Genomic DNA, 25,459 nt, shown 5'->3' with positions numbered 1-25,459 from the left:
TACCTGATTTCTGATAGTATATTTCTCTCTTTAATATGGCAAAAAAACAAAGGCACAGCATAATGACTTCCAGTACTTGGAAAATTAATCTAGACACATTCAAACTAGAAATAAGGTGAGAAATTTTAACAGCAAGAGTAATTAACCATTGATATGACTTGCCTGGGAATATGGTGATTCTCCAGCATTTGAATCCTTTTAGTCAAGACTGGGGCCTGCTCTACACTAGAAAATTAAGCTGGCTTAACTGCGTCGCTCAGGGGTGCGAAAAATCCCCACTCCTGAGCAACATAGACTGACCTAATCCAAGTGTAAACAGCACAAGGTTGATGGAAGAATTCTTCCGAACTTCCACCTGTCAGGGAGGTGGATTACTTGCACGAGGGGTCAGCGACCTTTCAGAAGTGGTGTGCCAAGTCTTCATTTATTCACTCTAAATTAAGGTTTCATGTGCCAGTAATACATTTTAACATTTTTAGAAGGTCTTTCTATAAGTCTATAATTAAACTATTGTATGTAAAGTAAAAAAGCTTTTTAAAAATTGTTTAAGAAGCTTTATTTAAAATTAAAATGCAGAGCCCCGCGGACTGGTGGCCAGGACCCAGGCAGTGTGAGTGCCACTGAAAATCAGCTCGCATGCCACCTTTGGCACACGTGCCATAGGTTGCCTACACCGACAAGAGAATCCTTCCTGTCAGCATAAGTAGTATCTATGCTGCAGCACAGCTGTGCTGCTGCAGTGCTTCTGTAGCATTTTAAGTGTAGTAGACATACCTTGCATCTTTTTCTAGGTAACTTCTCTTTGAACTATGGCTTATTATGGGCTTAATGTGGAGGTTACTGGCTGAAGTTCTCTGGCCTGTGTTATGCTAGGTGATCATAATAGTGCATTCTGCTGTTGCATTCTATAAATTACTCTTGTTGAAAATTGAAGTGTCAAAGCAATGTTCAGATACACTCCTGGCCATAGCATTTCTCCACATAAGTTCTTTGTAAAAGGCTGAATCAAGTTTCTGTCCATTTTAATAGTGGATTAGCAATGTGAAGAAACTGCAGTGTTTGAACAATTTTTAAGCACGGTGTATTTTTTTAAAGTCAGCATTAAGGCAGGATACAAACTTTTCACTGTCTGACACTTGCCTTCCATACTGATGTTAAATGTCAACTTGATCTAGGTCGAAATGGAGCTGAGTTTTAGTATGAGTTCCTGTTGTTGTAGGGCTGACATTCATGCCTTTGTGACATGAATATATAATTCTGTTGTCCTTTGTGGTAAGGATTGTGTTGTCTGTGTAGCCATAAATAACACTGGCACGAGAGAATTTTTGCAGATAGTACCATGTTAACAATCATATGAGTTGTTAGGAAAACGGACAGAAATTCATCACAATTGTAATATAGGATACGCTAAAACCATCCAACCACTAACCGTTTTTGTAACACATACTTGGAGTTGTGTGCACATTTGCTGTATCTATTCACATCTGAAACGTGAACTGCACACAGTATTCCAAATGAGGTCTCACCAGTACAGTTATACAAGGCACTGGTGAGACCTCATCTGGAATACTGTGTGTGGTTCTGGTCTCCATGTTTAAGAAGGATGAATTCAAACTGGAACAGGTACAGAGAAGGGCTACTAGGATGATCCAAGGAATGGAAAACCTGCCTTATGAAAGGAGACTCAAGGAGCTTGGCTTGTTTAGCCTAACCAAAAGAAGGTTGAGGGGAGATATGATTGCTTTCTCTAAATATATCAGAGGGATAAATATCGGAGAGGGAGAGGAATTATTTAAGCTCAGTACCAATGTGGATACAAGAACAAATGGATATAAACTGGCCATTGGGAAATTTAGACTTGAAACGTTAGTCTAATTTCTAACCATCAGAGGAGTGAATTTCTGGAATAGCCTTCCAAGGGAAGCAGGGGGGCAAAAGACCTATCTGGCTTCAAGATTAAACTCGATAAGTTTCTGGAGAAGATGATATGATGGGATAACATGGTTTGACAATTAATTAATCTTTAACTATTCATGGTAAATGGGCCCAGTGGCTTGTGATGGGATGTTAGATGGGGTGGGATCTGAGTTACTACAGAGAATTCTTTCCTGAGTATCTGGCTGGTGAATCTTGCCCACATGCTCAGGGTTCAGCTGATTGCCATATTTGGGGTCAGGAAGGAATTTTCCTTCAGGGCAGATTGGAAGAGGCCCAGGGGGTTTTTTGCTTCCGTCTGTAGCATGGGGAACGGGTCACTTGCTGGAGGATTCGCTGCACCTTGAAGTCTTTAAACCATGATTTGAGGTCTTAATAGCTCAGACATAGGTGAGAGGTTTATGGCAGGAGTGGGGTGGGTGAAATTCTGTGGCCCGCATTGTGCAGGAGGTCAGATTAGATGATCATAATGGTCCCTTCTGACCTTAATATCTATGAATGTATGACTGTGAAGAGATGGTGGTTAAATGCCAGTTAATACAAAAGTTCATTGAACTAGGATTGTCTTCTAAATGATGGATAGGAAGCTGGTCAAAATGTAGTGACTTCCCCCATTGAGAAGGAATAAAGAATAAATTAGATTCAAGTTGGGACACAATTGCTTTTCAGATTTATGGTCTTGCCTGTAGAAAAGAAGCATTTATGAAAGCTACTTTAAAATGTTTAAGTTCTCATTGTTTTGTCTTGTTCAGCAATTGGATCAGATGGTCTGTGTTGCCAAAGCAGGGAGGTAAAGGAATGGCATGGATGCAGAGCAACTAAAGGAGTGACTAAAGGTAACTATAAAATGATTAAGTATGCATTCTGAAAACAATTCGAGTTTCTGAAACATGAATATCTTTTACTTTCTATCTTGTCGACTATTCTCAGTTTAAGTTGGTTGCATTCAGAATACTTACTATGGATCTGGGCTAATGTACATTGGGTCAGTCTTATATAGATTGAAGACCTTAAGAAGAAATGTACTCTTTGCATATTCAAGTTCAATTTTACTAATTATCTTACCAAAAAATCCTTCAGTCTTCCTCTTGAAGTAACCAAGCTAACTGCTTTGATGAAACTGAAATGTAAATGTTGTATATGTCCTTTTTTTTCTTTTTTTTAAGGAAAATATTATTATGAAGTATCCTGTCATGACCAGGGCTTGTGCAGAATTGGGTGGTCCACTATGCAGGCTTCATTGGATTTGGGTGAGTTTTCTTCATAAAATAGAAAATTCTGAAGTTCAGCTGGTCTATAGGGGTCAGTGTCACAGAGCATATAATCTCCTGCTCCAGTCTTCCAGAGAACAAGTAGAGGGGACATCTGTGGGAATTACATTGGAGGGAGAGCAAACCCATGGATGTGGAGCTCTTTTCATCCAAACACTGCTAAGCAGGCAGGAAGAGAGACACTCTAGCTTTCTGTTTCTATTTTCATAGTTTTATTAAAATGTAGATGAGTAGAGACTGAAAAAAGTCAGCATGCTATCTTAGATGATGATTGAGAGTGCACCAAGGCAATGAAAATTGTTTAAAAGCAAGTGTTGTTCCCTTGCATGATGGAAATTCAAACAGTTGAGTCTGACATGGTTTGAGATAGTAGTGAAAAAGGATCTGTGACCTGCAACTTGAACAGTAACAATGATATTGTTTAACTTGAGTTTAGGCACTGACAAATTTGGCTTTGGCTATGGTGGAACTGGGAAGAAGTCACATAACAAACAGTTTGACAGTTATGGTGAGGTAAGTTTCAATCATTAAGTGGCTAGAAACGTTATTTCTAGTAAATAACAGCATCCATTTTAGAAATTAAAATATTTGTGTTAGCCACATACTGTACCATATGTATAATATAGATTTGCTGCTTTAAAGGCCAGGCATTGAACTAAACAAAATTCCAGATTTGTGCTATATTATTTACACAAGCATACTGACCAGCAGGCCCACATTTTAAAACTTACAGCTATGTATAGATCGAAGAAATAGTCTCACCTCCTGGACTTATTTCTGGGGCTTTTCTTTCCATTGTCGTCATTGTCCTCTGTGCAACTGACCTTATGGGTATTCACCACCACCACAATGAGGACCTTGTATTGCATTAAGGAGTTTGTTTCACATTACCTTAGTGCTTCACTTACTGCATTCTTTTTTTATTTATTTTTTTTGGGGGGGATCACACTATACCAATACAATGAAATCAGTCAGACCTAAACCTTTTACATCTTAGCTGTTCAGTTGAGAATTGGATTTTTGTTTCCCATTAAAACTGCTCTTTCCTGTTTCTGTTTTTAGCCTTTTTGAAATTGTAGTTAGGCATGCAAGCTTCTGAAGTTACCTGAATTCCTCTGACACAATGTATATGAATCTGAGTAGCTCAGCAGAAACCCAATTTTAATAATTATATTTAATATTATTGGTGAACTGTCCAAAGCTTATGCATTCAGCTGTTAAATATATACTATCTGATTACTAAAACTTATAATAACCCAAGGGTTATTGAAGAGGTGCTACATTAAATATTTTTGAAAGATGTTCACTGCAATCTCTTGTTTGTACCTATATAAATTGACATGGAAGTAGGCTTGCATGATTTGTCATAAACTGAGATTGCTTGTCTAATAAATCCATATTTAGTGCACTTGCACTCACACTTGAATCTATTCAAAAATATATTTTTGGTTTTATGAACAAACTGATTATGTGAAATCAGACTTTCTTGTAACATTAAGTATGTTAAGATGCCAATTTTGTCTGTTCTAACATACTTTATTTTCAGGAAAAGTGTGTGCTGCTCAGAGAAGAGTTGGGGGTGTTAAATCAAATTCAAAACAGTATCTGCTTTTGAAGCAGTTTGGGTCAGATAAACTCTGAAGATTAACAGAATCTGCACTTTTTTTTACGTTTTATTAAATAAAAACAAAAACAAAAAAACACTACTCTAAATCAGTTTGTTCTGTTTTCAATCTGTCTTCCATTGTAGGAATTCACTATGCATGATACAGTTGGATGCTATCTGGATATAGACAAGGGGCAAATAAAGTTCTCCAAAAATGGTAAGTTCTGATTATTTTTTTTTCCTTCTTTTGACAGTCTAATTAACTGAACTTTTCACCCTAATTGTTTTAAATGTATTATGTTCTCAGGGAAAGACCTTGGCATTGCATTTGAAATCCCACCACATATAAAGAGCCAAGCACTCTTTGCAGCCTGTGTTCTGAAGGTAAGTTATGAATCTGTCGCAAATAAATATAATGTATAATCACGTGAGAATTGTTCCAATCCAGTTTTAAATATCCAGTATTGATCATATTCAGTAAACTTTTTATTGTTTTTTATATAAAATCTTATGCATTCTTGCCTCTGTTACTATCTCCAACTCATTGGCCACTCTGCTCCTTGCATCTTTCTATCAGCAATCTGCTGATGAAGTTGTCCTCTCACAGAAATGGAGTACTGTGTGGAAGGGTTAGGGTTTTAACTTTTCTCAGATTCGGTAAACAAATTAGTGTAAGTTTGCATTTTGCAATATTAAAGTAAACGTTCAATTCTCTCAGCGCTACTGTCTTGTCCACCCACTCTATAACCATTGAGTAACTTGACAGTTAAAAGAATAGCCAGAAATGCTAGCGTATAATGTAGGTGAGAAAAATTTGCTAAGAACCTTAACTCTTTTTTTCTTTTAAATTCTCAACCCTAATGTTACAACAGTGCATTAGTGTAGCATTCTCCACTGATTTATTAAGTTATAAATGCTGTCTATTATGATGTATGTCTAATGTATGAAGTCCCTTCAATGAAACTTTTCAGGGCAGTCAAAGACTTGGATATGATGCAGTCGATTTATACAGTTTTAAAGGCAGTACTACTCAATGAGTCAGACATGGTTAAAATATTGAAGTTCACAAGGAGCCTATGTCATAGTTAAAATTGGAAACTTTGATTCAGAAGAAGAAGAAAATATCTTATACACCCCACAAGTAAGAGCAGGAAGTAGACAAATGAATCCAAACTCTCCATTAGACAGTTTATGTTCAGCTTTGTTTACAACTCACTTTTGGGAGATGTGTTTTTAAAAGATGAAAAACCTTTACTATGTTACTATAGGTTTATGGCGGATTCCCACAGAAATATTTTATGGAAGTAATCCTATACGTGTTCTGTGAAACTCTTATTTAACTTATTTCAGAATGCTGAATTAAAATTCAATTTTGGTGAAGAAGATTTTAAGTTTCCACCAAAGGATGGATTTATTGCTCTTTGCAAAGCTCCTGATGGAAATGTTCTGAAATCGCAGCACGCAGGTATGTTTGGGGGGGGGGATTAATATTAGAATTCCTCACAGATAGTCTGGAAACTAAGTGGGATTTTTCAGAAGGGGTTTGAATTGGCCTAATTGTGCCTGTTAAAGACACTTGATGCTTGACCATTGACAGTTGGAACAGAATTAGGTTAACATGGAGCACTTTTGCAAATCTCACCGTAAGTTTTAACTCTATATAGTCTAATACTTCATGTGACATTGGCATTTTTTAGCTATTTAGTCTATGCATATCCAAATTATGGGAATTCAACTTAATTATAAAAAGACACCCACTTCAAGAATTAGCATTTTTCCATTAAAGGATGACCAGTGAATGGTTCATGCTGTATGGGTAATATAAACATTTGTCTTGGTCTGATTTGCTTTTGAGTGGGGAATTACACTTTTTTAGTACAAAATGTACACCTGGAGGTGAAGATTTCTACTAGCTGCAAATGAGTAAAGTTAGCCATAGCAATGTTTTTTGGGTTTTTTTTTTTTTGTTTTGTTTTTTAAAGGTGCATTCTCAAGGGTGTGTGTTTTTTGTTTTCAGTTTTGAACTGTCAAGTCTGGAAAATTATTTCTAACAATGAATTTAAAGATGTGAAATTTAACTCTCTCGACTGCAAATGTTTTCTTCTCTAGGAAATGCACAAGTGGCTCAAACAAAGAACCTTCCTAATGCTCCAAAAGCATTAATTGTGGAACCATCCAGAGAGTTAGCAGAACAAACTTTGAACAACGTAAAACAATTCAAGAAATATGTTGATAATCCTAAATTAAGGTAACATCTCTTCAAATGTTATCTGCATTTGGGTAACATTCCAGTTACTTTTGGTCTGTATGGATGATGTCAAAACCTATCCAAATAGATGGTATGATTTCAGGGTCAGCCTTAAGATTCATGTGCCCCCAAGATGAAACAGATGGAGACTGGGGCAAATTATAGAGAGGAAATTAGGGGGATAGTTGCAGTGTCAAGGCTAGATCATCGAACAGTTGATATTTGGTCAGGCCATCTCTACCTGATGTGATGTGTGTTTGGGGTTTTGCCTCGGCTTGTCAAATGTATGTCTAATGCTCCCTTAAGTTTAAAAAATGGAAGAAAACGAGTAATCACAATATCATAGAAGTGTAGGGCTAGAAAGGACCTTGTAGTCAAGTGCAACTTCCTGCTCTGAGGCAGGACCAAGTATACCTAGAGACCATTGCTGAGAGATGTGTGTGTTCAGCCTGGTTTTTTTAAAAACCCCAATTATGGATATTCCACAACCTTTTAGGTAACCTATTCCGATACTTAATTACCCATATAGTTTAGAAACTTTTCCTAGTATCTAGCCTAAATCTCCCATATTGCAGATTAAGCCAATTTATTTCTTTTTTCTAATTTCAGTGGCCCCTCACAATTTTTTGTTGATCTCTTCCTCTGGACTCCCTTCAGTTTGTCCCCATCTTTCCAAAAGGGTGGCGCCCCGAATTGGACACAGTACTCCAGCTGAGGCCTCACTAGTGCCAAGTAGACGAGGACAACTACTTCCCATGTCTTACATATGACACTCCCATGAATACAGCCCAGAATAAGAGACTTTTTCACAACTGCATCACATTGTTGACTCTTTCAGTTTGTCATTCACTCTAGCCCCCAGATCCTTTCCAAAAGTATCACCACGGAGCCAATTATTCCCCAGGTAATAGTTGTGCATTTAATTTCCACACACACACCCCATCAAGTGCAGTAGTTTGAACTTGTTGAATTCAGACCAATTCCCCAGTTTGTCAAGGTGGTTTTGAGTTCTAATCCTGTCCTGCAAAGTGCTTGCAATCCCTACTAGCTTAATGACTTCGTAAGCATATTTTCTAAGCAACTCTCCACTCCATTATCCAAACATTAATGAAAATATTGGATAGACTGATCCCTGTGAAACCCCACTAGATATGCCCTCCCAGTTTGACCAGCAAACCATTGATAACTTTTTTCTCTTTGAGTATGGTGTTTCATCCAGTTGGTGCACCCACTTTATCGTAACTTCTGATTAGACCACGTTTCCTTAACTTGCTTATGAGAACGTCATGTGGGACTGTATCAGAATCCTGACTAAAATCATGATATACCTACTAGTGTTCTTCTCTTCTCTCCCCCCCCCCCCCCATTCACCAGTAACCATAGAGAAGGAAATTAGGTTGGTTTGGCATGATTGTTTCCAGTAAATCCGTGCTGACTATTCCTCACAACCCGTTATCGTCTAGGTGCTTACAAAATGTTTAATTTGTTTTGGTATGTTTCCAGGTATTAAAGTTAGGCTGACTGGTCTATAATTCCTTGGATCCTCTTTGTTCCCCTTCTTATAGCACCTATCTGTGTTTGCCCCTTTCTAGTCCTCTGTTTCAGCTAGTTCCCTAACTATCCTAGGGTTAATATTATCAGGTTCTGCCTCCCTTAAATATAGATATAATTTACCTAAATGTTCTTTTGACCTGTTTTTTTCCTTATTTTTACATGCATTCCTTCCCCCTTGTTAATATTAATTGTATAGAGTAACTGACCATCATACTTCCTTTTAGTGAAGACTAAAGCAAAATAGGCATTAAATACCCCAGCCTTCTTAATTAGCTCTCCTTGTTTTGCTTTAGCACGTTATTATAGCCCATTACAAATGAACTAGTACAATAGACCTGTGTTTCTTTTGCTCTAGTGTGATCAGGGCACAAGTCACGTTATTTGCATGTGGTTGCTCGTGGTGATGGTGGTGTGGTTTTTTTGTGTTTTAAAGTAGGGTTTTTTTACCTACAAAATATTTTGATCAAATGAAGAAACATTGGAAAACTCAAGACTACATTGAAAAAGAGAACTGAATTGTAGAGCTATAAGATTTGATTAGTGTATGTGTAGCTTTCTGTATTCATAATTTCTGAGAACATAATTTAACATGTCATAAGTTGTATAGTGTACGTTTAATCTTTTTTTGAAAGGATAGGGATGTTTAATGCATTTGTCACTGTTTAATTCCAGAAGCGTGAATTTCAAACAGTAGCAGAATGTGAAATTAAAAAAATCACATTCTGGTCTTAAATATTTGCATATATATTGTAGGTCACAATTTTGTCCAGTGCTATTAATTTTTTTCTTGATGCTTAGTTTAAAACAAGTTAGTAATTTTATCAGTCTCTTTAAGTATGCAGTGTTATAACTGTCTTTGGTCCCAGAATATTAGTTTCAAGGTAGGTAAGGTAATATCTTTTATTGGACCAACTTCTGTTGGTGAGAGAGACAAGCTTTCAAGCTCACACAGAGGTGAAGAGCTCTGTGTAATCTCCTTAAACACAGTTCTCTAGCATGAGGTATGTATAGATAATGGTGTACAGAATACCAAGCCAGCTGATTAGTTACTCTGTTGGATATGCAAAGGTCCACAGTCTGGAGAATAAGATGTGTCTATAATGTACAAATATAAAAGTTTCAAAAACTAAGTTTTCTACAATTCTGTTTTAGGGAACTCCTAATTATTGGTGGCGTTGCTGCAAGAGATCAACTTTCCATTCTGGAAAATGGTGTAAGTTGTGTTCTTATCACTAACTTAAATTTTATAGTTGTGGAGTTCCACAGCCCAAATTCCCTGACAACATTGCACTTGTATAGTTTCTGTAAGCCTGATAAAATGAGTGGTATGTTGCCCAACTACTGTGGTATTCTAGTGTTTGTTTTTTCCCCTCAGACAGAGAAAATGATCAAATTAAACCAGATAAGGCGCATCGTTTTTAATTTTTATTAAGCCTGTTAACATTGGTCATTCAATTCTGGGGAAGGGGGAAAAAAAATTCTCCAAAAACCTAACACAATGTATAGTGTAGTTGTATACCTGATTATCTAAATACATGTAGTGCTTTTCAGGAATTTTGTGTTCTGTCTTTAGATTAGTTTGGAAACTGCATCTATTGGTTTTTCACCAAAAAAGGATCCTAATTTGTCATCTCCTCCTCCCTGTTTGGGAGGAGATATGAGGAAGGCTTTCATTAGATAAGCTTTGCTGTCATTCTGTTTTACCTATGTAGGTCATGGTAATGCTGGCTTACTGTAACACTAAATAGCTTTTTGCTTTGGGCATTGAGACATATGGGCCTGAAAACTTAGAGCCTTAATAGGGTGTCTGGAAACTAGCAGAATTAAACGTGGTGGGTGGGGGGAAATACAAACCTTATGTTCTGTAAGAAAAGCAGGTGCATTTATGAGTAAGGTAATTCATAGACCAAGACAGAATCGTATCACCTCCAGCCATAATCCTGTCAGGTCTCCTAAGCTAAGCGGCATTATTCTTGTATGAGATATGTTTAGGGAAAATAGAGGCACTGAAGGAAATGACTGTTTTTTCTTACTGTATTGTATCAGAACCTGAGCTCCAGCATGGTGTTAAACACTGTGCTGCTGAAGGTACCATCTTTCAGAGGAGTTGTAAAAACCAAGGTCCTAAGGACATACAGTAATTAAAGGTCCTATAGCACTAGGTCATTATTAGTGTCCTAAAGAAATTCTAACCTTTACTATTCTACCTGCTTTATAGATTTAGTGAAAACTGACCTTTCACCTCTTCAAACTCAAGAGATTTACAAATTAGAATCCTCTTTCTGGTGCATACTAATAGATACAATGTCTGACATTTAGTTTACCTAAGTCTTATTCATTTTTTTCAGTCTTAAGCTTTTGTTTAGCATGTCTTTGCTAATCTGCTACTGTTTGACCCCAGAAGTGACTGCAGTTCTTGATATGGGAAATAAATCCCATATGTATCTATAAAATGCACTGGAGTACATTTGGCTTTGTGCCTAGAAATAACAGCCTCATTCAGTACTCCGCTCTGATTCATCCCCTGAACACCATCCATCCTGCTCGTGAAACAAGGCTAGGATCCTGTTGAAAAAATAGTGTGTGATCATGTAATTAAATACTGTATCATAGCATGCATGCATACATACCAGGGGGCCAAATAAGGTTGCACAGGCAGCCTTAATGCTGGCTTTTCTTGCCATTTGGATACTTGACTTTGCAACCTTCTATATTTAATTTTAAAAAAGGAAAAAAAGGCGGGGGACAGGATTTCTATCATGTGGGTTATAAACAGTGCGTTTAAACCCTTAGAGGCCACAGCAGACCTCTTCCACTTAAGCAAATGGAGGAACTAGTAGCAGAAGTAGGCTGTTATCCTCTAATGTGGATCGGCCCCTAGAGGCGGATGCAATGCACATTTTATTAATGGGTTTCACAGGTATTTGCTGATAGTGTAGAGACTGAACGTTCTTGGGTTCAATTTCAGGCTCTGTAGGAGAGTGTGCCCTATTGGCTATAGACCGTCTGCCCTAAAGCTCTCATCTGGCCCCACTGGGTTTTTTTTTTTTATTGGGATTTTTTTTTTTGGCTTGGCCAAATTTTAGATGTATTGTTAAAGGAATGGCAAAAATCATTTCTCTGACCCCACAGGTGATTCTCCCCCCACCCCTTTCAAAATATCTAGTCTCTGCATCAATGCATAGAGGACTTGGAGCTTCTCAATTAGGTGACTGGAAGATTTTTTTTTTTTTTCCTTTCATCAACCTTGTTGTCTGAAACAGTTGAAAGTTTCAGCTACAGTGGTTCCAAAAAGAAAAGGAGTACTTGTGGCACCTTAGAGACTAACAAATTTATTAGAGCATAAGCTTTCGTGAGCATCCGATGAAGTGAGCTGTAGCTCACGAAAGCTTATGCTCTAATAAATTTGTTAGTCTCTAAGGTGCCACAAGCACTCCTTTTCTTTTTGCGAATACAGACTAACACGGCTGCTACTCTGAAACCAGTGGTTCCAAAGATATTCAGGGTGAACCTATATAGTTAGTTATAAAGCTAAAAGCAACTGAAAACAGGGTCTTTTAATGGGAAGGGTTGTGTAACCTTAATCGCAACACTCCGACTCTGCATGGAATTTCCTAAATTTAGTGTTAATGTTAAGTTTTGACTTGCTAAATGTACTTAAAAAACCTCTTATATTTTATAGGTAGACATAGTTGTGGGAACCCCTGGAAGGTTGGATGACTTAGTGTCAACTGGAAAGCTTAACTTATCTCAAGTTAGATTCCTGGTTCTTGATGAAGCTGTAAGTAAAGAAAAAACTAATATTTAGGTTTATACAGTGTGATATTAAGTTTTGTTCTTACAAGCATCTGTGGCAATTTGATTTACTGTTAAAAATGAAGTTTTCACTGCTCTAGAGTTAAAGCAATTATGTATTTAAATGCATTGTGACAGCTCAATATCCTTGTGTTTCAGCATTAGTTATACTAGTTAGTGTTTGTAAATGCAGCATGCCCCATTCCTGCACTTGCATTGCATCCAAGGTGTGGACTGAGCCAGTCATCTCCCTGAAAGGTGGAGACCATGAGTGGTCACAAGGTTTTCAAAAAGCTTCACCTTCAGAAAAACTTAAATGGTTACTCTCAAAAGAAGTCCTTTCACTAGTAACAGAGGAATCTTACATGGAAGTAGCAACCTCAAAGGCAGCTTTGTGACTGTGTAAAGCCCTTGGGTAGAAGCTGGTATCGCAAGATTTTATGTAATATGATTTAATGCAAATATTAAATAGTATGGAAAAATACCTAATAACTTTGAAAATACTACCTGGGCTGAGTTTATACAACTGCAGTCACAAGATTCACATTTCTGACTCTAGTTCATCTTCTAAATCTAGCTTTGACACTAATTTGGATGGTTTGAAGGAAATTAAGATGGACTTTTTTTTAAAGGTGGGTTTTAGGTATTGATAAACTAGTTTTTCTTGTTGGCATTTCGTTTTTTCCAAAACCTGATTTCATCAGCTCTTGGAATTGTGTGGGCTATTCTGAACTTTTGTTCTAGTCAAAAAGCTACAATTGTGCTGTTTCGGGTTTCCTAATTCAGTTTATTTTAAGTAGAGTAAACTTTAAAGTGCAGCAGCTGGTCTGGGAGGTTTGTTGTGTCCACCCACTTTCATTTTGTTTAGGGTCCACTTCAATTGGAGTTTTAGGATTTTTTTCCCCTTTTTGGTACTGCTGTCCCAGCCAGACTAACCCATCTAGCCAGACTAGAGAGTTTTAAAAGAATATCAAAGTCTATATCCTAATATTTGTCTAATTGAGTAAATTAACAAAAGGTGGTGTAGCTTCTCTTTTTTTGATTCCCAATGTAGGATGGCCTTCTTCTCCAAGGTTATTCAGACTTCATAAACAGAATCCACGGTCAAATTCCTCAGATAACTTCAGACGGAAAAAGACTGCAGGTATAATGCTATCTATTATAATCAGCAGTCCTTTTTAACATGTTACAAGCTGTTTGAATTTTATCAGTGTGATGCATGTTTTTCTGTTATGGGGTAGTTAATACTCTTGTGTTCACTTTTTTTATTTGTTTCAACATTTGTTCACACGTTATTGGGCTCATTACAGGGGTAACTGGGTACAGTTTAATGGCCTGTGATATACTGGCCTACAACTCTCTGAATCTACCTTCCACCATAAGTGGTTACCTACTTTTTTATCTTATTCTTTCTGCTAATTAAAGGTATAACATGGGATTTTTATTAAGAAAGTCAGCAACTTCCTGAAATTACTATTTCTCTTAGTGTTTACAGAAGATACTCCTGACTTTTTAATCTGCTGGTCCTTCATGGCTTTCATAGTTGGGATGAAATGGTTGGTTATCTTGAGTAATTTTAAGATTCTAGGGTAAACTGAGCCAAAAAATGTAAAGCGGAACATACATTTTTATATTTTTAATATTCTCTTACTAAAGGAATGCTTTCTTTCAATTTGAAAAGAAAACATTTGTAGGGTAGAAACTACATAGAATGCCATCAAGAGCTGTGTACTTCCTCATTATGAAAAAAGTGCATGACCTTTTTTTAAAAAACAAACTCACTCTAGAACTATAGTCTGCTACTTGGTTCTAAGTGTAACTCAAATTAGTGGTGATAAAACAACTTTCATAATCTGCAGTATTACTGTAGGCATTTTCATATGAAAATTATATTTGGAACAGATGCATGCCAACCCTAAAAATGTCCACATTCAGAGATCTGTAAAATTGTAAAGTACCCATGTGATGTATAACAATTCTTCATTTTTGCTCTGTGTTGCCTCTTTAGCTGCCAATAATGCTACTTTTCTTGACCAGGAATGAGTGGACAGCTGATTTTAGAGAACTATGGAGTAATTATTTCACTTGGCCAGAAAGATCTTCATATGGCTGGTTTCCATCAATCTTTATAGTCAGAAGTAGAGAGGCAAAAAGTTTTCTGCATGGTATCACACTGTCACCAACCTACAAGACCCTTTTGGATTTTGTTCTCTCCACCTAAACTCTTGACCAGTAAAAGTCGCCTCCTATGGTGTTCATAGCTTTGGTAGAACTTCTTGCCCTAAGTTTGTTTGTTTGTTTTTTTTTCTTAAGGTTATTGTGTGTTCTGCAACTCTACATTCTTTTGATGTGAAGAAACTGTCTGAGAAGATCATGCATTTCCCCACTTGGGTTGACTTAAAAGGAGAGGATTCTGTCCCCGAAACTGTGCACCATGTTGTTGTTCCTGTGAATCCTAAAAATGACAAACTATGGGAAAGGCTTGGCAAGAATCATATCAGGGTAAGTGGTTTGTAATTGCTTATTAGACCACAATAGATGAAACTTAATTTAAAAAAAATTTTTTTTGCTTTCAGGTTACATAGTGATTTAAACTGCTAGAATCTGAACTTAACCATGTGGGACCAACTGCTACTGTAGCCTGTTGAAATGGCTATGTGTCTGAATATAGAATTTGGCATATTGATTGTAGTGTGAAGTCCATATTGTCAACATAATAATGCAGATCTAATAAAACTCAAATTCTGCAAGACTATTGCAATTGCAGTGCCTGAGTCAACTAGGAATCTGGATGAAAGAGACCTGATTGCCAGCAAACTGTAATGAGTTTGAGTTGCAGAGGAAAGCATTATATCTGGGTGTTTTTTTTGCTATAGTGTTCCATAGCCCAGACATTGTGGCTATGGAACAATATAGCACCCTAACCTATTATCTTTTCTCTGTGACTGGTCAGGAGTCTGTAAATAAGCCTTTCGAATGTAGACCTTGCTGTGGTGGTCCATGCCCTTATCAAGACCAATTATTCAAATGGCTTTACAGATGGAGATTGGCAACTGCAGTGTCAGTTTTGGATGATTAATTCCAGGCTTTTTGTTTTCAGATTGACTAACTAGTTTTGTCTGGCTAAATGAAGCATATAGATTTTTTTTCTTTTGTAATTTCTTGCTCTTTAAATTATTCATTTGATGGAATTTTAATAGTTAAGACTTGCATTTCAAATAAGTACAGGGGTGTAGCGCTGAATGGGGCAACCACCAACACCTATGACAACATGACCTTGCACACATGCTGTGCAGAGGGTGACATTTTGCTCTACCAAATGACATCTTCCACTGAGTGTGAGGCAGGCTGCCATTTGGAGAACAAAATGACATCCTTCATGCAGCAAAAATGCTGGCAAGTTCTGGTGCAATCCAGTCCCACTGCAGCACAGAATTAGGAGTAAGTTTCTCTTCTGAGAGATGTGGACAACTGACCTTTATTCCCTGCTACCCTAAACAAAATAATTACAGAGGCAGTCATCACTCTGATCTTCTCATAGCCTCAGAACAGGAGCCCAAGAACTCTATTTTCCAGCTCCACCATCGGAAGTTCTCGGCAGTTTCTGTATGTCCAGTCTGGTCTCCAGCTCAAGGCTTTAACTGGGGAGCTTGCACTTCCTTGGATCTACTGGCATTTATTTGTGCTGGAGGAGGCAAACCTGCTCTGAGGAGGCCTCATGTTTCTTTGCCGCTCTTCCTTGACGTTTACCTTCATACTTCACAATGCCTCTGCCTGCAGTTATTGGCTAACCTGGGGAACAGAAAACTATTTTCTTGCCCAAGGTTGGATTTGAAGCTTTATAAAGACTCAGTTTCCCTGTTTAAAACATCTGACCATCCTTAATCTCACAAGGAGGATGGCTAGACCCCAGCATTTCCAGCCAGAGGCAAATTTTCCTCTTCACAAAACCATTCCAAGGTGAGATAGAGAAGCCAGGTTGATTTGGCAAACTTGTTTTGCGGTGTTCGAATTAGGATATCTGATGAGATCTTATCCTTATTAGGTTGAGGGTAAAGTACTTAAAAACTCACTGAGATTTGAGATAATTCTGTAGCCAATAATCTTTGATTAAGATATAGAATGTGGTAGGTCTTAAACTACCCACTGGAGGGAGTCCATGCATTTGTCAAAGCAGCTGAAACTTGCTTTTAAAGGTAATTCCCTAATTTTACATTATTTCTTAGTTTTTTCTCAACTTCTTGTTTGGTTTTTCAGAATTTCATTTTAGAAAACAAGCATTTTCCCTTTTGCCCACATTTCTCCATAACTAGCATACTTATATAATTTTTGAATAGGTTTATACAAACTCCATAAAAATTCTGTTATTGGTTATCTAAACTTTCCTGTTGCTTTCATGTAGCTGGTTATGGTGGGGATGGGTTTTTTACTGCCTGGGCTAGAATTAATGTGACTCTCTCTCAGTATTCAGCTTTCAGGAGAGTTGCTTTAGTAACCAGTGTGGACTCACTTGCCTCATTTCTTATTACTGACTTCTCTAGTTGAGTATTTTCTCCTGAAGGGATTTGTTCTGGTTTAAAAATAAACGCTGTTTTTTTACAATTAGCTTTCTTGTGGTTTTTGTTGACTTTGAATTTTACTCTTTTGTATTTAAGTACACTTTTTTTTTTTGAAGTATCTTTAACTTCTGAATAAGATACATTTGTAACTCTCCCTCAAAATACTGTAATTTCCCTTTCAGCAGTCAGAGAATCTATGTAGGTTAGAGAAAGGAGCAGGAGATATAATTTTTGCCATGCAATTGACTTGCTCTATGCTCTTGGACTAGGAAAACTGAAACATAGAGGTAAAGCAGTAGCTATAAAATAAGCACTGACACTTATTTTTCTAAAATACTTTGAGAACTTGGAGTGAAAAATTCTGTAGTATTGTGCATTTAAAACAAAAACCCCTAAATTTCCCAAAATTCAAACTACTTTCGGCCTAGAGATAGGAAAATTCGTCTGAAAAATGATCTGCAAAAATTTCACTTCAGATTAAGTTGATAGCAGTTAGGGTTGCCAGTTTTGGTTGGGCATCTTCCTGGAGGTTTCATCACATGACAATCTTTAATGAAAGATTAATATTTAATTTTTGGAGATTCCAGCACAGTCCTGGAGGGTTGGCAACTCTAATAGCAATACTCCCATTGATTCTGTTGGGACAAGAACTTTACCTTTCATGCTTGCTAATGTTAGGCAAGGCCTTTGGAGCAGTGCCTGTCTTGTGTCCTAAATGCCAAATAGATTGTTGGTGTTTTAATAAATTAAATGCAAATAGCAAACTATTGATGAGATTGCTGCTACTTTTGCTCACTATTGTAGTTATGAAGGCACTGCTGTAATTAAATAACGTGTTGGTGTTTTTTTTCCTCTTTCTAGACTGATGAGGTACATGCAAAAGATAATACAAGGCCTGGTGCTAACAGTCCAGGTAATTGAACTTACCCTGAGGTCTTAACAACATTTGATATCAGAGCAGTGGCTTTTAAAATAGTATTCTTTAGAACAGGGGAGGGAAAACTATGGCCCACGGGCTGGATCTGGCCCATCAGGGCTTTCAGTCTGGCCTGTGGGATTGCCAGCCCCATGGCACAGTGGTGCTAAGGCAGGCTCCCTGCCTGCTCTGGCCCCGCACCAATCCCTGATGCAGCCAGCACCATGTCCCTGCCGCCCCTTGTGGGAAGCAGGGATAAGAGGGAAGAGGGCTCTGTGCACTACCCTTGCCTGCAGGCACCACTTCCGGGAGCAATATGGGGCAAGGGCAGGCAGGGAGCCTGCCTTAGTTCCGCTGCTGCTGCTACCCCAGAGCCCCTCAAGGTAAGTGGTGCCAGGCCAAACTCCTCCTGCAACCCCCTGCCCTGAGCCCCCTAACCTCCTGCCTTGAGTATCCTGCTGCACCCCTCCTGCACTCCAACCCCTTGCCCTGAGCCCTTTCCTGCCACTGTACCCCTTCCCACACCCCTGCCCAGCCCTACATTCATGGCCTTGCATACGATTTCTCCACCCAGATGTGGCCCTGAGGCCAAAAAGTTTGCCCACCCCTACTTTAGAAGATATCATGAGGCAGAGTTGGGCTGCATTAAGAGAGAGGCCCTACAAAAAGGTATATTGTGTCTTGACTCCAGGAACTGAGTGATTAGGTCATAGCCCAATTAAGGAAAAAGCTTGAGTTGCTAGTCCTCAGTTAGCAAAGAAAAGCTTGAAAATGGAATCTGAATATAACTGAGTCAGGGATGTCTGCCAGAGTCTGCAGACAACCTTAGTGGCTGAGAGAAGATAACTTCCCTGTGCTGGAGAAAGATAATTCTTTGCCCTTTTTCTTTGGGGCAGGAGGAAGTGAGTGCTCCAAACCTGGCCTATTGCACTCATCCATACTAATACACCTGGTTTCAGTGATAAGTGTTCAAAGCAGCCTTCAGAAAACCATAGAGTAACATACTTAGAAAATAGCATTTTTATAAATGTTTGAGTGACAAACATCTCTTGTCATACTCAGAAATGTGGTCTGAAGCTATTAAAATTCTGAAGGGAGAATATGCTGTTCGAGCAATTAAGGAACACAAGATGGATCAAGCAATTATTTTCTGCAGAACTAAAATAGACTGTGATAACATGGAGCAGTACTTTATGCAACAAGGAGGAGGTAATATTTCTCCAACTTATTTAATCCATTTTATTATCTCAAAATTAACTGTGTAGGCTTGAAATAGTCTCTCACTTTTGCTTTAAAGAAATACTAACACTTGAAGATGTTTATCAAATTTGTTTTTTGTTCTTTCAGAATGTTACAGCTTTCAGAAAATTTTATAATTAAGACCTGAAACATTAGTTAACCACTAGTTGCTCAGCTGCGTTGGTGGCGTACTATGATCACCAAACTTTTCTTGGCACCTGAGATTCATGTACTGTAAAATGTATTTAGATGGTGATAAAAACTTATTTGCAATGTGTCACTTAACCTTCCAAAAAATAGCTTAAAATGAACTGTCTTGTAACAAAATAGTACATTACTGTGATATGTCTGAACTGTATCTTCTGCTTGACATATTTAAAACCTCTTCTCACAGATTTCAGAGTAGCAGCTGTGTTAGTCTGTATTCGCAAAAAGAAAAGGAGTACTTGTGGCACCTTAGAGACTAACAAATTTATTTGAGCATAAGCTTTCGTGAGCTACAGCTCACTTCATCGGATGCATTCAGTGGGGGGAAAAAACTTATTTGCAATGTGTCATCTTTGTACAACATCTGAATACTGTCACCATAAGTTTTGGACTTAAACATCTAAATATTTGCAGTATGCTGTTGGTGTGATCATTGAATGTTTATATTGTGTTCTTTGTATAATAGAATATTAATATTCTAACCTTTTTTTTTCAGGCCCAGATAGGAAAGGACATCAGTTCTCATGTGTCTGTCTGCATGGTGACAGAAAACCTCATGAAAGAAAACAAAATTTGGAAAGATTTAAGGTAAAATACAGGCTATTTTTATGGTGCTTCTCTTAGTCTCCAAACAAATCTGAACTAGAATGACTGATTGCAGTTCCACATCCAGTCAGTCAGTCAAACTCCCAAACCACTGCAATAAGGGTGTTTATTTCATAAGGATGTTTGTGATGCCAGATGGCCTTGTAATCTCTAGATTGAGAGAGCAAAGTGTATCTGCCATTTTGCCCAAACACTTCTCCATTTCATGCTACTCAGAGTTCCAGAGAGGAGTGAACAAGTCCTTCACTGTGCAGTATGGAATGTGGAAAGATTACTACTTTAGTAGCCTACCTACTTACCTGAAAAAGCAAGGAGTCTGGTGGCACCTTAGACTGACAGACTTATTTGAGCATAAGCTTTCATGGGTAAAAACCTCACTTCTTCAGATGTGAATACAGACTAACTCACCTACCCCCTGCTACTTACCTGAAGTTGTAAGAAAATAGTTTGCTCCTGTGAACATGGGATAGGGCTCGTAATGTCATATGTGGTATCTAATTAATAGCATAAGCCATGCTTTAAGGTGTATGACCAGTCCTCCAATTTTAGGAGCATTCACATTAAAATGACTCATCAAGCCAGAGTCCCAGGATGTAATTGTTCACTATTGTCTAAACCCTTGTGACATGTTGTTACTGTAATTGATTTGTGTAACTTCTAAAGACTAGGACCAATTTAATTTTTTTTTAAAGGAACCTAATGTTAGGCTAAATAAATAACCCAACTCTCAAAGAATTCTCTATTTAAAGGCCCTTGAAGTGAGTGTGAGGTGGGGGTGGGAGGAATTTAAAAAAAAAAAAAACTGTAGTGGGTTTAACTATGAATTCAATTTTTCCTTAGAAGGGAGATGTCAGATTCTTGATCTGCACCGATGTAGCTGCTAGAGGAATTGATATCCGTGGTGTTCCTTATGGTAAAAAGTCTAAATACGATTTAACACATGAATTTTAGCTATGGAACTCTGTAAGGATTTTCTTAAGTATTTGAATATGTAAACTGTTTAAGACAAGTATATAATAACTACACTGAACTTTTAAGGTTACAAAATCGAGCACTCGAATATTAGGAAGTTCATGGGCAATCTTAAATTGGCCATCTTGTGTATGCGTTCTGTTGCTGTCTGTAACTACATAATCACTCCCCCCCCCCCCCCCCCCCAGAAAACAGTCTTCTACTGTGAAGCCTTGAGCAATCTTAACTATAGATGTTGCTACCTAAGCTGGTTATAATTTTTTTTTTGGGGGGGGGGGGGGGTTGAAACAAGAAAAATTAAAAATATGTTTAAAGATAACTTTCATGTCGTCAACTGTTTTGTTACTCTGTAAAACTGTTTTTTATATGCATGGAAAAAGGGATTACAGCAGTGTTGAGGCAGAATTAAATTAACAAGATGTATGATTACTAGAAGTAATTAGTACTACCTGGGTTGTATGCGCCCACTATGAAGTGTCATACTCCTGTATGTGGTAACATCCACTTTTTTTTAAAATGCAGTTATCAATGTCACACTTCCTGATGAAAAGCAAAACTACGTTCATCGAATTGGGAGAGTAGGCAGAGCTGAAAGGTATGTTGGAACCTTCATCAGTTTTATGAGGTTTGTTTAATGCTTCAAATGCACTTCAGAAATATTTAAGTACTTCTTTCAAATATTTCAGAATGGGTCTGGCGATTTCCCTCGTGGCAACAGAAAAAGAGAAGGTAATTCTAATCCACAAGCAGAGGCACTGGGTGGAACAGAAGTTGTTTTGAGTAAAGTTTTTATTGTGGCTGATACTTAACTTAATCTCTTGCTTTGGAAAACACCAGTTTGTGTGTACACTTAATTTTGGTTTAGTGCATCTGCTTCTTGCATCTTTAACTGAGTATTGTAGTTCTTATATTGAATTTAATGAAAATAATAAATGCATTGTTTTTGTGTGGCATATTTTTCACTTCTTGTCTAGGTGTGGTATCACGTTTGTAGTAGCCGTGGAAAGGGTTGCTATAATACCAGGCTGAAGGAAGATGGAGGTTGCACTATATGGTACAATGAGATGCAGGTAATCTTTCAAGTGTGTTTTATTTGAAAATATCACCTATTTATTTAAAAGGGGGGGGGGGAAATAGCTGATACTAGTTTCTCAAGGATTGAGGAATGTGCATTATAGTTTTAATTGAAGTAGAAATCATGTTAGTTTCAAAATCCCATGGATGAAGACTTTAAAAATAGTTTTATTTAAAGTGAAAAATGTGGTGGTTGGGAATACATATTTCATTTTAATTGCTAAATATCCAAGAACTTTTTTTTTCTGTCCTCTTAGTTTTGGCCCTGACTTATGTCCAGTGTTTTTGCAGATAAAATAACTGACTCCATTATGTTAAGATATTGCTAGTGAATGTTTAATTACATCTTAACTGTCTTGTTTAAAAATGATGATTCAGAGTAGAAAGCAGAATGTCTCACTCTTTTATGGTCTAGACTGGTGACTATTAGTTTGCATGTCCGTTTCAAGAATGTAATATCTCGTACAATAATTTCCAATCAAATTTTGATAACTTAAAGTGCCGCTGATTATGCTGCTATTGCACAGACTGATAGGAATCTTGTATTCTCATCTTGCATTCAGAATCTGCATGTTCTGGATATGTATTTTATCACCTTCCTAACAACATGCTGTGAACTGTTTATAACATGGGATTAAAAATCTGATATCATTTAATCCATTTCATTTACTAAAATTCTTATCTGTCATTTCTCTTAACCTGAGAATATCACTCTTTTTTATAGAAATACAGATTTTTTTTTTTGAATGGGATACGTCAAATATGAAATTGCTGGAAATTCATGGCAACTTGCACTTGTGAAATATAATACCTTGTATGTAATAAAATAAGCAGTTAGGTTCACCAACAAGTTATTTTGTGTGGGTTGGCCCCATTAAAGTCAGTAGGGAAGAGGTTCTCAAACTGGGCATCATGACTCCTCGGAGGGTTGCAGGGTGGTTACATGGGTGCCATGAGCTGTCAGCTCCATGGGGCTGATAGCCCCGAGCTCCAATTAAATTGCCTCCCTTCCACATGTTAATTTATAATGGGGGAGTCACAATCGGAGGCTTGCTGTGTGAAAGGGATCTCCAGTATAAAAAGTTTGAAAACCACTGCAGTAGGGGCACTATATGGATGTAGGGGTCTGCCCATAGAGAGTTACTTGATTTATAATGGTTATGGTTATTCTGGGATGTATTAAAAGGAGTGTCCATATGTAAGCCACAGGAGGTAGTAATTCCCCTTTCCCCACCATTGGTGGGGCCTCAGCTGGAGTAGTGTGTCCACTTTTTGGTCACCACCCTTTAGAAAAGATGTAGACAAATTGGAGAGCATTCAGAGAGCAACAAAAATAAGAGGTTTTAAAAAACATGACCTGCAAGTGATGGTTGAAAACATGACTTTGGGGGACAGAAGTCTTCAAATAATGTAAAAGTTTGTAATAAAGAAAACAGCTGATCACTATTCTGTTTATGTCCACTGGGAGTAGAACAAGAACTAATCGGCTTAGTTTGTAACAAGGGAAATTTAAGTTGGATATTAGAAATGGGGGGCGTGGGGTGTTAAATGTAAGGATGGTTAAGGAATTGAACAGGCTACCTGGAAAGGTGGTAGAATTCCTGTCTCTGTAGGCTTTTAAGAACAGGTTAGACAAACACAGCTGTCGGGGATTGTCTAGAGAGATACTTAATCCTGCCTTAGGGAGAAGGGAGAGAACCACAGAAGTGAAGGGCTCGACGGAACTTGAGAGGTCATAGAGTCCAAGCTAGTATGCATGCACTTCTGAATCTTTATTCCTTTTGGGGCAAACTCTTTTCCTGGATGTATGCCACTCCGGTTGGAACCACTGAACGTAATCACTGGTTTAGAACAACCTAATACTATCTTCTGCTTCAGAAATGGAAGAATCTTTAAGACTGAATTATTTTTTCTTTCTTAGTTGCTGGGTGAGATTGAAGAGCACTTGAACTGTACTATTTCCCAAGTTGAGCCAGATATAAAAGTACCAGTGGATGACTTTGATGGGAAAGTTACATATGGACAAAGAAGGGCTACAGGCGGTAAGCAACTAATTAGTGTTCGGTAGTCTAGTAATATGTTTTGTTCAGTCTATTAGTGGAAAGAGTGACTTAATAACAATAAATTGACAATGATCCCTATCCTAGGACTTTTAATTTTATATAACCACTTTTTATGTAACCTTTTGGAAGAGCCCATGTCACTAAACAAAGCATCCATGATTATTTTCACTCCACCCTCCATATCTGACTGTCTGTCCGTAATACATGGCAGGCCAGCAAATGTAACATCCCTCTGTGGTAATACAGGATCCTGTTTTTTTTTTCAAAATATAAATTTATATTTAAAAAAAAGTGGCTGCATGCACATAAGGACATGGGTTCTTTCCAGGCGGTTGCAAGCATGGGTATGTATTTATGGCCGTGAGCATGTGTTTAACCATCACATAAATGCAATTAAATAAACTGACCTTCTAAACGCTCTGGTTTATTAAAGGTATTTTTATTGGTTTTTGTCTAGATAATTTAAAATTTTGTTTTTAGCTTACCTGCAACAGATAGAATTTACTGTGTGTGGTGAGGGCTGCAAGTTTGCCAGTAGCAAGTTAGTAAGGCTGGAATATCTAACTTTCTGAACAATTGCAACTGAACATAAGTACTGCTGACAAGTTATTTCAAACATGTCCTTTATAGTGTGGTTCTTTTTTGGCAGGTGGAACCTATAAAGGCCATGTGGATATTTTGGCACCTACAGTACAAGAGTTGGCTGCCCTTGAAAAGGAGGCTCAGACATCTTTCTTACATCTTGGCTACCTTCCTAACCAGCTGTTCAGAATGTTTTGATTGTGCCACACTTTAAGCAAGACTTGAATAATAAAAAAAAGCTCTAATTGAAAATACTATAATCTTGTGCTGCCTCTCAGCAGCAGTATTTACTATAACTCTAAAAATAAGACACTGTTCTTGCATGTCAAGCAACCCTGGTCAAGAATGTAGACTCCTATGTTTTAGCTGTCTTAAATGTTGACCTAATAAGAGAACTAATCTAAAACTTGAGTTGTTGTTTTTTATATTTTTTCCATCACACCAAATGTAACTTACCCAGTTGAGTGAGAATGTTAAGTATCTTTCTCGTAAATATAAAATGATTTGTCCTGGTACTATTTTGTCAGACTAAATTCAGTTTTGAATCACATAGCCAACCTTGACCAAAACTTTGTTCACTTGTGGTGTTTTTTTTTGTGGTGGTTTTTTCCCTTTCCTTTTTTTTTTTTTTTTAAAAGGACTAGAACACAGGATGTTTAATGTTTGTTATAACAAACATTTGACTTTTCACAAAGTACATAGTTTTAAAATAATTATTGTGGGAGAAGTCCAAGTTTCTTTTAAATATCTTAGAAATTAGAGGCTCTGACTTGTAGCTACAAAACCATGGAACTTAGGTTCTCTGAAATCATCCTGCTTTGCTTGAGTATTG

The 25,459-nt window shown here is 37.5% G+C and overlaps 1 protein-coding gene across 3 annotated transcripts in view; it reads left to right on the top strand.

Annotated features, from left to right (window-relative positions):
- DDX1 (DEAD-box helicase 1) overlaps positions 1-25,033 on the top strand; it is a 36,982-nt gene extending 11,949 nt beyond the window's left edge. For all 3 annotated transcript variants that reach the window (XM_038395258.2, XM_038395257.2, XM_043510231.1), the window contains exons 7-26: positions 2,688-2,771; positions 3,102-3,185; positions 3,643-3,719; positions 4,957-5,029; positions 5,120-5,196; positions 6,163-6,277; positions 6,922-7,060; positions 9,767-9,827; positions 12,297-12,395; positions 13,464-13,553; positions 14,723-14,911; positions 17,830-17,881; positions 18,947-19,093; positions 19,827-19,918; positions 20,777-20,849; positions 21,431-21,503; positions 21,595-21,637; positions 21,883-21,978; positions 23,904-24,024; positions 24,695-25,033. In XM_038395258.2, the coding sequence (XP_038251186.1) occupies positions 2,688-2,771; positions 3,102-3,185; positions 3,643-3,719; positions 4,957-5,029; positions 5,120-5,196; positions 6,163-6,277; positions 6,922-7,060; positions 9,767-9,827; positions 12,297-12,395; positions 13,464-13,553; positions 14,723-14,911; positions 17,830-17,881; positions 18,947-19,093; positions 19,827-19,918; positions 20,777-20,849; positions 21,431-21,503; positions 21,595-21,637; positions 21,883-21,978; positions 23,904-24,024; positions 24,695-24,825 (1,916 nt within the window). In that variant the 3' untranslated portion in view covers positions 24,826-25,033. The remainder of the gene's footprint in view (positions 1-2,687; positions 2,772-3,101; positions 3,186-3,642; positions 3,720-4,956; positions 5,030-5,119; positions 5,197-6,162; positions 6,278-6,921; positions 7,061-9,766; positions 9,828-12,296; positions 12,396-13,463; positions 13,554-14,722; positions 14,912-17,829; positions 17,882-18,946; positions 19,094-19,826; positions 19,919-20,776; positions 20,850-21,430; positions 21,504-21,594; positions 21,638-21,882; positions 21,979-23,903; positions 24,025-24,694) is intronic.
- The last annotated feature ends 426 nt before the right edge of the window (positions 25,034-25,459 follow it).

The sequence above is a fragment of the Dermochelys coriacea genome, chromosome 3 (assembly GCF_009764565.3).
Source record: "Dermochelys coriacea isolate rDerCor1 chromosome 3, rDerCor1.pri.v4, whole genome shotgun sequence".
Classification (NCBI taxonomy): domain Eukaryota; kingdom Metazoa; phylum Chordata; order Testudines; family Dermochelyidae; genus Dermochelys; species Dermochelys coriacea.
The sequence above is the reverse complement of the archived record's forward strand: the minus strand, read 5'-3'. Positions and strand labels throughout refer to the sequence as shown.